At 42.5% G+C, this 12,838-nt stretch overlaps 1 protein-coding gene across 1 annotated transcript; it reads left to right on the forward strand.

The window, feature by feature from the left end:
• Positions 1 to 22: 22 nt before the first annotated feature.
• On the forward strand, positions 23 to 12,794 carry RAD51AP1 (RAD51 associated protein 1). Its single transcript, XM_083440989.1, has 7 exons — positions 23 to 139; positions 2,452 to 2,507; positions 5,594 to 5,729; positions 6,874 to 6,983; positions 7,442 to 7,600; positions 8,362 to 8,472; positions 12,124 to 12,794. The coding sequence occupies exons 4-7, from the start codon at positions 6,932 to 6,934 to the stop codon at positions 12,249 to 12,251; spliced, it is 450 nt and encodes a 149-aa protein (XP_083297115.1). The 5' UTR covers positions 23 to 139; positions 2,452 to 2,507; positions 5,594 to 5,729; positions 6,874 to 6,931; the 3' UTR covers positions 12,252 to 12,794.
• The last annotated feature ends 44 nt before the right edge of the window (positions 12,795 to 12,838 follow it).

Raw genomic sequence — 12,838 nt, forward strand, 5'->3', positions numbered from 1 at the left:
GCGAGTGGGGCGAGCTGCCTCTCGTCACTTCCGGCCTCCTGTTAGCGTCACTTCCGGCCTCTTCTCCGCGCGCGGATTCCGAACGGGCGGCCGGCCGAGGGCCGAAGCGGAGCCCCGGGATGGCGCGGAGGTGAGCCGGGTCCCCTCGCGGCGGGGCAGGAGCCTCCCGCTTGCGGGCGTTATGCCGGGAGGGGGCGGGCGGAGGTCCCTGGGCTGCTGTCGCTTGTTTGTGTATACTTTTTCGAAATTAATTTTTTTAATTAAATTATTAAATTTTCTTTTTTGCAATTTAAAGTACTCATTTTCCTACCCTTAAAATATCCGTGACTTCCTTTCTTCTCTTCCCATGGTTCATTTTACATGTCACAAACCCCTGCATATTTTACAGAAACAACACCATTCAGTATTCCATTATTACATTCATCATAACTTATTTACACTGTTGAATTTATGTCTTTTTTTAACCCACTGTTGAATTTATCTCTTTTTTTAACCCCTTTTTGCTTTTGAGTGCTTTATTGGTTGAAAACTTTATAACAGGAGTGTACAATAGATATTATAGGCAAAATGAGAAATTGAAAAAATAAACAGTTGCTCATTCTTTAACTCATTCTTGCTTTGTACATCCATTTTCTTTTTTGCAATTTAAAGTACTCATTTTTCCACCCGTGACTTCGCTTCTTCCCTTTCCGTGGTTCATTAAACTACACCATTCAGTATTCCATTATTCCATTCATCATAACTTATTTACACTGTTGAATTTATCTCTCCCTTTTCCCCCCTTTTGCTTTTGAGTGCTTTACTGTTTGAAAACTTTATAACAGGAGTGTTATAGATATTACAGGCAAAATGAGAAATTAAAAAAATAAACGTTGTTCATTCTTTAACTCATTCTTGCGTTGTACATCCATTTGTGATTAAATTTGTCAAGACCTCGTGCGTTCCTTAAATACGCGCTTAAACTTTACTTTCTCCATATTATTTGACTTACTATAAATTTTATTTTATACAATTATCCTGTTTGCACACTGAAGCTCAGTCAAAACCTGCCAATGTATTAATCTCTTGACAGTGTTCTTTTACATAGACTCTATATATCTCCCTCTCTGAACATTTTTTCATCTGTAACGTCTCTTGGCCTTGCTGATAATCTCGCCAATTCGGCGTACTCTTTTATTTATTTTGCCAGTCTGACTTAGATGGGATATCCTCAACCTTTTGCAATTAGAATTCTGCTGTTGTTTGTGTATAATTTTTTATTAAATTATTAAATTTTCTGTTTTACAATTTAAAGTACTCATTTTTACATCCTTAAGATATCTGTGACTTCCCTTCTTCTCTTTCCATGGTTCATTTTACATATCACAAACCCCTGCATATTTTACAGAAACAATGCCATTCAGTATTCCATTATTACATCCATCACAACTTATTTACACTGTTGAATTTATCTCAATGCTGCCAGTGTTTTCAGCTGTACACAGTTATTCCCCATATATTCAAACGTTTTCCAGTCTTCTCTAAATGTATATTCTTCTTCTTCTCTTATTCTATATGTTAAACCTGCAAACTGCGCGTATTCTGTCAACTTAAGTTGCCACTCTTCTTTGGTTGGGACCTCGCTCGTTTTCCATTTTTGGGATAATGAAATACACAGTAGTGGCATACATAAATAGTCTTTTTTGACACGTGGGAATGTTGTTTGTTCCTTGAATTTGTATACCACCCTTCCCCTGAAGATCACAAAAAAACCCAAGGGAGAACGCAAAATTCATAACAAAGAAACAAAAAGCCAATATCTTCCCTCCCACAGACACGCTTAAAAGGCTGTTGGTTGTTTTTTTACAGCCAGACCATGGACTGATTGAATGCTTTTGCCTGGCGCCTGAAGATATGTAAAGGGAAACATGCATTTTTATCCATATTTTTCTTTTAGCAGTCTAGGATTCAGAAACAGAAACTACAGCAACGTAAATCTATTAAGAGAAATCTAAAATGTATTAGTTTATTTTACATTTTTATTCATAGATTGCACTTTGTTGTATAGCTGGCTGCCCCGAATTTATTTCAGTAAAACTAATTCTAATGCTCTTGTTGAAAGAAATATTAGTGAGAAAAATTCAGAGGCAGCCAGCTATACAGAAGCTACTACAGCAAAATAATTAGTAAAAAAATAAAGTGAATAATTGTTTCATATACGTATATATGTGTGTGTGTAATGTAAATATAATTGGGCATTGTGTGGCTGCTACAGTATCTTAAGAGTCAAGTGTACGGTTTCTAAATTAATTTTACTTTTACATGTTTCCCAGAATCATCATTGCATAAAGCAGTAGCAATTAAATATGAATATTTTTATTCAAATACAACAACTGCTTACATATGCATAATGGTTCCATGGGCAGACAAAAAATGACCCCTTTTATGCATTTCCATGTTTTATTCTTCTAGGAGTAAGAAAGCAGTTGATTATTCTCAGTTTGGCAGTGTGGATGAAGATGATGATGGTAAGTCGTTCGCTGTTCCTTCATGCCAAAAGGGGCAGATTCAGTGGGAAAGTAACAGGGTCGCGGGTGGCGCTGTGGGTAAAACCTCAGTGCCTAGGGCTTGCCGATCGAAAGGTCGGCGGTTCGAATCCCCGCGGCGGGGTGCGCTCCCGTCGTTCGGCCCCAGCGCCTGCCAAGCTAGCAGTTCGAAAGCACCCCCGGGTGCAAGTAGATAAATAGGGACCGCTTACTAGCGGGAAGGTAAACGGCGTTCTGTGTGCTGCGCTGGCTCACCAGATGCAGCTTGTCACGCTGGCCACGTGACCCAGAAGTGTCTGCGGACAGCGCTGGCTCCCGGCCTATAGAGTGAGATGAGCGCACAACCCTAGAGTCTGGCAAGACTGGCCCGAACGGGCAGGGGTACCTTTACCTTTTAACATGGAAGCTTGCTGAAACTGTTTTATATGAATGTAACTAGAAGAAAAATTCATTGTGTTTAAGCTTTGCTTGCACTGGTTCTACAAAGGTTTATAGCAGCTTTTCCCGAACCTGTTGTACATTTAAATATGAGTGCAGACTACAAGCCGGTGCTATTGTTTTAAGTCTGGCAAGGTACACTCTGTACATCTGCTCCCAATTAATATCATAGCTGCAGTATTTTGTACTTCCAAACAATCTTCTGAATGATTTTCAAGGGTAGCCCATGTACACTGCCATAACAATATTCAAATTTGGATGACCCACTCGCCAGCACTACCTGTCTTACTTGGATAGAGTTTCAGTTTATCGTCCATTAATAATCTTGGACGTCTCTTTAGGACTTCTGACAGCTTAACATGAATCTGATAGAAAGAGAAATAAAAGTTGAATATCATTGGTATATTGATTAAACTGCACTTCAAATTCTGGGCGACATCTGGTTTGCAGCATTGTGATATATCACCAGCTAACCATCTCAATATAGTGATATATCACAATGACCGAAATAACATCTGAAAAAGCAGCTGGGCTGTGGAGGGAGGGAGGAACGACCAAGAGGAAGGGAAGAAGGCCGCCTGCTTGCTTGGGCGAAGGAGTTCCTGGCCTCTCCCTCCACAGCCCAGCCTTGAAGGTGCTCCACCTGCTTGCTTGCCTGCCTGTCTGTGGGTTTACCTCTTCGCCCTAGCAAGTGATGTGGGCTGCCTCTTTCCTTCCAGTCAGTTGTTCCTCCTGTTACTGAACTGGTCTGAAACCATCTTTGCAATCTGAACTTCATACCTGTTTCTAGCAAAGTACAGTGGTACCTCGGGTTAAGAACTTAATTCGTTCCAGAGGTCTGTTCTTAACCTGAAACTGTTCTTAACCTGAGGTACCACTTTAGCTAATGGGGCCTCCCGCTGCCACTGCATCGCCGCTGTGCGATTTCTGATCTCATCCTGAAGCAAAGTTCTTAACCTGAGGTACTATTACTAGGTTAGCGGAGTCTGTAACCTGAAGCGTCTGTAACCCGAGGTACCACTGTATCAAAATATTGCCCAGCTCTACTGTCTGGATAAGGGACGCGGGTGGCGCTGTGGGTTAAACCACAGAGCCTAGGGCTTGCCTATTAGAAGGTCGGCAGTTCGAATCCCCGCGACAGAGTGAGCTCCTGTTGCTTTGTCCCAGCTCCTGCCAACCTAGCAGTTCGAAAGCACACCAAAGTGCAAGTAGATAAATAGGTACCGCTCTGGCGGGAAGGTAAACGGTGTTTCCGTGCGCTGCTCTGGTTTGCCAGAATTGGCTTAGTCATGCTGGCCACATGACCCGGAATCTGTACGTCAGCTCCCTCGGCCTTTAAAGCGAGATGAGCGCCACAACCCCAGAGTCGTCCGCGACTGGACCTAATGGTTAGGGGTCCGTTTACCTTTTTACTGTCTTGATATCCTTACCCAGTGTCACATAGTAGTTATATTGCATTTTAGTTTACAACATACTAGTTTTCAGTTTTTAGTTACAGAAGATACATACCATGTCCTGGGTAATGAAAGCTGAACAAGCTTGAAAGACTGGCTGGGTACATGAGATAGATCTCTAAAAATAAATAGAAAAAGGAGAAAGCTGGTCGATGTCTCCTTCTTCCCAGTAAATCTGATTTTAATACCCTCCAGCTTTCATTGAAGAATCCTTCCTAACAAAGTTCTGAACAGACACAGCTAGGCTGCTTCATATGAAATAAGCATAACCTATTGCCTGGCTCCCTGTCTTTGGGGTGTTGAAGAGATAGCATTCTTAACTCTGGATGCAGCAAACCTCCTCGTTCCCTCATCTCAGCTGACATGTTGCAAGGAGAAGTGGGGACAGTGGCAAGGGAAGGAGGCAAACACCCCATTTCAGTGTCCTTCACTCATACCTTGCAGTGGGTGCCACTCGGGACGGGGCAATGTTAAGCAGAGAGATGAAGTCCCCGTTTCCTTTCCCTTGTACTGTTCTGCTATTACTGTGCCAATATCTCCCTGTACAGTGGTACCTTGGTTCTCAAACTTAATCCGTTCCGGAAGTCCGTTCCAAAACCAAAGCGTTCCAAAACCAAGGCACGCTTTCCCATAGAAAGTAATGCAAAATGGATTAATCCGTTCCAGACTTTTAAAACAACCCCAAAACCAGCAATTTAACATGAATTTTACTATCAAACGAGACCATTGATCTATAAAATGAAAGGAATAAATGATGTACTGCAGTCACACAATCAATCAATCAGTAGCTGAACTGGGTTCCACACAGTCACAAAAACAAAACAAAAAAGCCACAAAAATGCAAAATAAATAGCAAAAGCAGACAGACCTCAGTGTAACACACAAAACGGAAGTGTGGCATTCAAAACAGCATGTTCAGCTTCCGAAAAAAGTTCGCAAACCAGAACACTTCCAGGTTTGCAGTGTTTGAGTTCCAAGTTGTTTGAGTGCCAAGGCGTTTGAGAACCAAGGTACCACTGTATTTTGTTTTAAATCATCCTGGATTACTGCAGAAGTGCTAAAGCTCTAGAATATCCTACAATAAATGCTTTAAACATATTGTTAAAATGGGGGATTTTTAAACAACTGGAAGAACTTGCACTGTTACAGTGCGTCTAATGTGCTTCTGCTAAACAGATGAAGATTTTGCAAATATAACTGCACCTTCAAGCAAAAAATTAAAGAGGACATGCTCTGAGTTGACAAAGAAAAAAATTGAGCAAAAGCCCCCCAAACAGGAGATTCAGATCCAAAAGAGTTCACCGAACAAAAGGTAAGAGAAATCCATTCATTTTAAATTTACTTACGTGTTTGCGATACAACACTGGTTTTTTCCTAGCTGTGGTTAAAAAACAGGTAGCTGGCTTTGGTGATATAACGTATTTTTCACTCTATAAGACGCACCAGACCACAAGACACACCTAGTTTTTGGAGGAGGAAAACAAAAAAATATTCTGAATCTCAGAAGCCAGAACAGCAAGAGGGATCGCTGTGCAGTGAAAGCAGCAATCCCTCTTGCTGTTTTGGCTTCTGGGATAGCTGCGCAGCCTGCATTCACTCCATAAGACACACACACATTTCCCCTTACTTTTTAGGATTCCCCTTGCCTGCCTAGGATCAGGTTATTGGAACTGATCTTAACCATTATGGAGGTTATAAAATCTAAAACCAGGATTTAAAGTTGGTTTCAGAGCATGAAATACCGTATTTTTTGCTCTATAAGACTCACTTTCCCCCTCCTAAAAAGTAAGGGGAAATGTGTGTGCGTCTTATGGAGCGAATGCAGGCTGCGCAGCTATCCCAGAAGCCAGAACAGCAAGAGGGATTGCTGCTTTCACTGTGCAGCGATCCCTCTTGCTGTTCTGGCTTCTGAGATTCAGAATATTTTTTTTCTTGTTTTCCTCCTCCAAAAACTAGGTGCGTCTTGTGGTCTGGTATGTCTTATAGAGCGAAAAATACGGTACAGTGGTGCCTCGCAAGACGAAAAGAATCCGTTCCGTGAGTCTCTTCGTCTAGCGGTTTTTTCGTCTTGCGAAACAAGCCCATTAGCGGATTAGCGCTATTAGTGGTTTAGCGGCTATTAGCGGCTATTAAAGGCTTAAGGGATTAGCGGATTAGCTGCTAAAAGGCTATTAGCAGCTTAGTGCCTTAGAAAAAGGGGGTGGGGAGCGAAAAAAAACCCCCAGGAATCGCAAGACATTTTCGTCTTGCGAAGCAAGCCCATAGCAAATTCGTCCTGCGAAGCACTTCCAAAACGGAAAACCCTTTCGTCTAGCGGGTTTTCCGTCTTGCGAGGCATTCATCTTGCGGGGCACCACTGTAGTTTCTTTGTTCCTTTTTTAATTTGTGTTGGCACTGAGGTTAATAAACTTACATATTGATGTGTTTTCCATAACTGTTTTTTCAAATTGCTTCAGACTTCCCTTGGATCACAGACTTTACCAGAGAGATTTGGAAGTTGCCTTAGCGTTATCAATGGATGAACCACCAGGAAGGAACCATAAAGTACAAGATTCACAGAAACAAGGTGATACTTGAAGACTCTCAATAGAAACATTTCTTTCTTGTTCTTTCTGCTGCTCTCAAAGTAGTGTTGACATTTTGGGCTGCAGTCCCACAGGACCAGAAATAAAAGACATTCATAATTCTCTTTTAACCAATAAGCTATTTGAGAAATATTAATGTTGATGAAAATCACAAAATGTAAAAGTTCTGAAATTCAGCCACAAAAACTAGAGTGAAATACCTTCAAAGTTCAGTTAATTATTTTGATAACTTTAAAAAGGAGAGACTGTATCTGGGAATAAGGTGAAGGTTCAAAAGTGCTCATTTCTGATTGCACTGTACAGCCACAGTCTGCTTACTCAGGAGTAAAGTTCCCACAGTGTGACTTCTTTTTTAATAATGTGGTAGAAAGATAGTTAATTTTCCTAGCCTATTATTACTAAACTTTATGCCATTACTTTGTACCATTTCTGGTTTCAGCTGAAGAATCTGAGGGTGATTCCAGCTTCGGTGAAGATGATGATGTTGAATTCATTGTGAAGAAGAAAGCTACAGGAAACAGAAAAGAAGGAAGGGAGCGAAATGCTGAAAGCAAAAAGAAGGAAAAGAAGCCTTCCAAATCAGAGATGGATTCGATAGGTAAGCACATTTGATTCTTTCCTGGGTACCATTTTGGTGCCAAGCTTTCTTGCATCTGGTTTTCAGAGGTGTGTGTGGTAAGCATAAAATAGCACTTATTTTAAAGCTAAGTGAAACTTGCGCTCCAGGCCTTTTCACAGGAGTGTTTTATGAAATCAACTTCCCATGCCCATGTTTCCATACCAAAGTGCAATCCTGAGAAAGTTAGAGGTGTGCAAGTGCACAATTTAAACACCTTATTTTCAGTGTGCTCCCGTTGCTTGGTCCCAGCTCCTGCCCACCTAGCAGTTTGAAAGCACGCCAAAAACTGCAAGTAGATAAATAGGTACCACTCCGGTGGGAAGGTAAATGGTGTTTTCATCCGCAACTCTGGTTTCGGTGTTCCGTTCCGCCAAAAGCGGCTTAGTCATGCTGGCCACATGACCCGGAAAAACTGTCTGTGGAGAAACGTCGGCTCCCTTGGCCAGTAAAGCGAGATGAGCACCGCAACCCCAGAGTCGTTCGCGACTGGATTTAACTGTCAGGGGTCCTTTACCTTTTTTTTTAGCAACTTATCAGGACAAACTTTTTGTTAACTGCTCCATTGAAGTATATGTCAGAGGAATGTGCTTGTTTTTTCCAGTAGCTGTCAAATTAATTTGCTATTTAGAAGTGACTTCCATATTTCTTAAATATAGCCTCTGTTCTGTATCATCCATCCATTAAAAATGATTTTCCAAACTTATTTTTTCTTATTTTTTTAACCATGGGACTACTTCCAGCCAAATCTGAACCAGCTTTGCAGAATTTGTCAAGTTCTCTAGAACAGATTGGACAGCCTTTGACAGCATCTAGCCCTTCTTTGGCCAAGAAGCCTAACTGCACGTCACCAGGTATATTCAATGCATACACTGTTTATATGGTTGCTTAGGATACCTATATCTGTGCAAAATCGTTGTCTGAAAACCAGGATAAAAATATAATCATTAACTCCACCTATTTTCCATGTTCATGTAAAGCCCCTTAGGAACCATGGATAATGAAAAATATATTAAACTGGTTTCTCAGGTTAACCATTTTCCTCAGTAGCCTCTGGCTCTATTTTTGCTGGAAGACAGGCTGCTGGCCTAGGACAATTTGCTGCATTAAAAGGAGTGTGGTGTGGGTAACACAACAACAATAACAATTTATTATTTCCCCAGCCATTCTGGGAGGCTCCCAACAGAATATTAAAAACACAATAAAACATTAAAAACTTCCCTAAACAAGGTTGCCTTCAGATGTCTTCTAAAAGTCAGATAGTTGCTTATTTCTTTGACCTCTGATGGGAGGGCATTCCACAGGGCGGGTGCCACTACAGAGAAGGCCCTCTGCCTGGTTCACTGTAACTTGGCTTCTCACAGCAAGGGAACCACCAGAAGGCCCTCGGAGCTGGACCTCAGTGTCAGGGCAGAACGTTGGAGGTGGAGACACTCCTTTAGGTATACTGGACCGAGGCCATTTAGGGCTTTAAAGGTCAGCACCAACACTTTGAATTGTGCTCTGAAATGTACTGGGAGCCAATGTAGGTCTTTCAGGACTGGTGTTATATGGTCTTGGCGGCCGCTCCCAGTCACCAGTCTAGCTGCCGCATTCTGGATGAATTGTAGTTTCCGGGTCACCTTCAAAGGTAGCCCCACGTAGAGCACATTGCAGTAGTCCAAGTGGGAGATAACCAGAGCATGCACCACTCTGGCGAGACAGTCTGCGGACAGATAGGGTCCTAGCCTGCGTACCAGGTGGAGCTGGCAGACAGCTGCCCTGGGCACAGAATTGACCTGGGCCTCCACATGAGTCCAAATTGACTCCCAGGCTGCACACCTGGTCTTTCAGGGGCACATTTACCACATTCAAGACCAGGGAGTCCTCCACACCTGCCCACCCCCGTCCTCAAAAACATTGAGTCTTTGAATTGTCATCCTAAAGTTTCTTGGAAGGAAAATGGAACTGAGACTTTGGGTAATTGACCCAGAAGAGCGGGTTTATTAAAAGACATTCAGAGACACAAAGTGCATAGTCAAGTTACCCACAAGGGGAGGGAGAAAGAGCAGTCGTGAGCTGAAGCTGCACAGCTGCATTGTGGCACATGCTCTCTCCAAAGCAAGGAAGGGAAGAAAGTGACCTGGCAGATCACTTGATCCCCCCAAAGATGCTCAAGTAAGTAGTTTGGCACCCCAAACGGGCTTTCCTCCTTCCTAAAAAAATCTCAACAACTTTGACCTGAACCCCCCCAGTCTTTAACTGTGAGTAGATTGCAGTCTCTTGGGAGTTGGCCACCCCTGCTCTAGAGTTTGCTGAGACACATGGAGGGAGGAAGGGGAAGATGGATTCTTGTGGCTGGGCAGTAGGTGCCAATGGCAGGGAGAATTTGCCTTCCCATGCCATGCTAGAGCTTTCATTTGGCAGGCTCATTGGGTGCAGCGGTGCAAGAATGGGCAGTAAACGCTTCCGCTGCGCCACCAGCAACAGCTCTCTTTGCAGAGCATTAATTAAGTCCAGTGCAGAGATTCTTGTTGCAGTACAAGCTTCAAAGTCTCAGCAGCAAAAAAAAAAAAAACGACACAGGGAAGCCTGTCTTTCCAAAGACAGGTTTATTGCAGAAAGATAACAGAAACACCTCCGGAGCTTTCAGACATTTTTGCTTCACGCCTAGCCCCCCAAACAGGCAGAGAAAACAGACACTCTTTATATACTGAGCAACTTAATGAGCTTGACTACTTAAAGTCACATGACATTGCTAATTTGCCAGCGTCTTAGGTTTCACACCCTAACATTCTACTGGACTGCTTTTGGAAAACATGCACACACAAAAACCCCAGAAAAAATATCAAGCCTTTCCAGATATTAGTAGAAGTTTCACTGAGCAGAACTGCAGGGGTTGAGGTTCAGCTTGAGCATTCTACTGGAAGCTTCAAGAGAGAACAATATGAGTTCCAGGATGACCATTCTCCAAAAAAGCACACTTAAGTCAAGGGTGAAAACAGTTATATAGTATTAGAAGACAAAAGCCAGGGTGTCTGCTGAAAGAGGTTTTCTGTGGAAATGAAAAGGGAGATGCCAAGGCTATTTTTCAAAAAGAGGCATGATAGATGCTGGATGGATGTATTTAGTGCCAAGTGGGAGGTTGTAAAAGGACACAGGACTCATTCCAATGGTACCTCTACTTACGTTCACCTCCGGTTACATATCCTTCGGGATACGTACGCGGCAAACCCAGAAGTATTTTTCTGGGTTTTGCCACACACGCCTGCGCAGAAGCGGTCGCTCCGGTTGTGGAAACCTCGGGATCTGACCGGACCTCCAGAACAGATCCCTTCTGCAACCAGAGGTACCACTGTATTGCCAAGGACTTGCCTTGGGATGGAGAGGAGGTTGGCTTTAGGATGCTGAAGAGTCCCATATCCCAGAATAAATGAGGTCAAGGATACCTTCCCCCCTCCCCATTTCACCTTGACAGCTACTAATAGACAAGGTGGAATCTCAGAGACACAATGAAAACATTGGCACAAACTGGAGATGATCTGACAACAACAGGAATACCCCTCTGTGTACTAGAAATTGTGCATTATGTAGTATTTAATGCTACTTGGTTTAGTTTGTCCACTATTTCTTTCACTGGAGTTTCTTGCATCTTGTAGATTACTTGAACCATGGGTTACCCGACATATTTCCCCATCTCCCACTGTTTTGAGACTCAGACTTTTTAAGTGAGGTTGCCACTTAATAGGAGACTGGATATATTTGAGGAGGACTTGTTGTCATGCAAAGAGTCCTTTAAAGTTTACAGCCCTCTTGCATTTGTATGGTTAAGGGCCGGATTTATCTAAGAAGATGCACTAGTGGGAGCTAGCTCAACAATTCCTCCATCTCTTCCTTCACCCCCAAAATGAGGTCTGGAGAACCCCCCAAACAGTACTCGGGGGGAGAGGGGAAATGGTTCTGTTGGGCGAGCTGAAAAGCTTGGATTGACAGAACAATTTGCAAAACATGCTGTTGAATTCCTCTCTAAATATTTCTTCTGAAGCCTCTAAAGAGATAAAATGAGCTTGAGGAAGAGTATGTGCCAGAGATGAGCTTGTGTCTTACACAAAATTGCATGTACAACACTAAGAATTCACTGCTGTGCAGGCAGTGAAGCATGAATACAATATTCTAGTCAGTATCAATATTCTAGTCAGAGAGCCAGTGTGGTGTAGTGGTTAAGAGCGGTGGACTCGTGATCTGGTGAACTGGGTTCGATTCCCCGCTCCTCCACATGCAGCTGCTGGGTGACCTTGGGCCAGTCACACTTCTCTGAAGTCTCTCAGCCTCACTCACCTCTCAGAGTGTTTGTTGTGGGGGAGGAAGGGAAAGGAGAATGTTAGCCGCTTTGAGACTCCTTAAAGGGAGTGAAAGGCGGGATATCAAATCCAAACTCCTCCTCCTCTTCTTCTTCTTCTTCTTCTTCTTCTTCTTCTTCTTGTCTACTTATTTTTCTTAATGTACCTCTCCAACAATCTTTTCAGCTACATCTGGAAGCCGTGCCATGCAGCTGGGAAGAACCCACGGGAAATCGCCCACACAAGGTCTCAGGCTTGGCCTCTCTAGGTTGGCAAGAGTGAAATCACTGCACCCGAGTTTTGCCAGTACCTGAGTACCTGTGATGTCTTCAGAGGGTCGCAAATCGAAATTAAATACTTTGGGTGTGCTGTAGAATTTTTTAAAATTGCAGATTTTGTTTCAGGCAATATATATTTATCATTCTGAATGAGATAAAGTTGATGCATTTTTTAAAAGATTTCATTCTCAAAAAGTGTAAAGTGTGAGGTATTGACAACACTTAAACTCCAATGTTGTTGTCACACACACACACACACACACTCACACTGAAATGTTCAGATCGTTGTCTGGCTTAATACTTCATAGAAGTCAATTGTGATCCAGGCTAGTTTCCAGTTTTTAGATGCTGCATTTTGAATCATCATGAAGACCAGTTCACTTGTAACTTGGATATTTTGCTAAAAGCAATACTGAAGTTTCACCTTGATAGCTTCATCCTTTTGATAGAAAACCTATTTTCAGAAATTTATGCTGTTATTTTCTGATGTTTGCATTTATGCGTGGATTTTATTGGTAAATGTATATTATGTATCTCTGTCCCTTTTAAGTGAAATAAAATATCTGTATAAAGAGCAAAGAGCTGTTTGTGTTAGCCATTTTAAGTCTTCCTTGTTGACATCT

This window comes from Podarcis tiliguerta (assembly GCF_965153285.1).
Source record: "Podarcis tiliguerta genome assembly, chromosome: 5".
Taxonomy (NCBI): domain Eukaryota; kingdom Metazoa; phylum Chordata; class Lepidosauria; order Squamata; family Lacertidae; genus Podarcis; species Podarcis tiliguerta.

Coding starts and splice junctions, on each gene's coding strand:
- RAD51AP1 (XM_083440989.1), top strand. CDS start 6,932: ATGGATGAACCACCAGGAAGGAACCATAAAGTACAAGATTCACAGAAA. Junction 6,984..7,441: donor ACAAGATTCACAGAAACAAG/GTGATACTTGAA, acceptor TTCTGGTTTCAG/CTGAAGAATCTGAGGGTGAT. Junction 7,601..8,361: donor ATCAGAGATGGATTCGATAG/GTAAGCACATTT, acceptor GACTACTTCCAG/CCAAATCTGAACCAGCTTTG.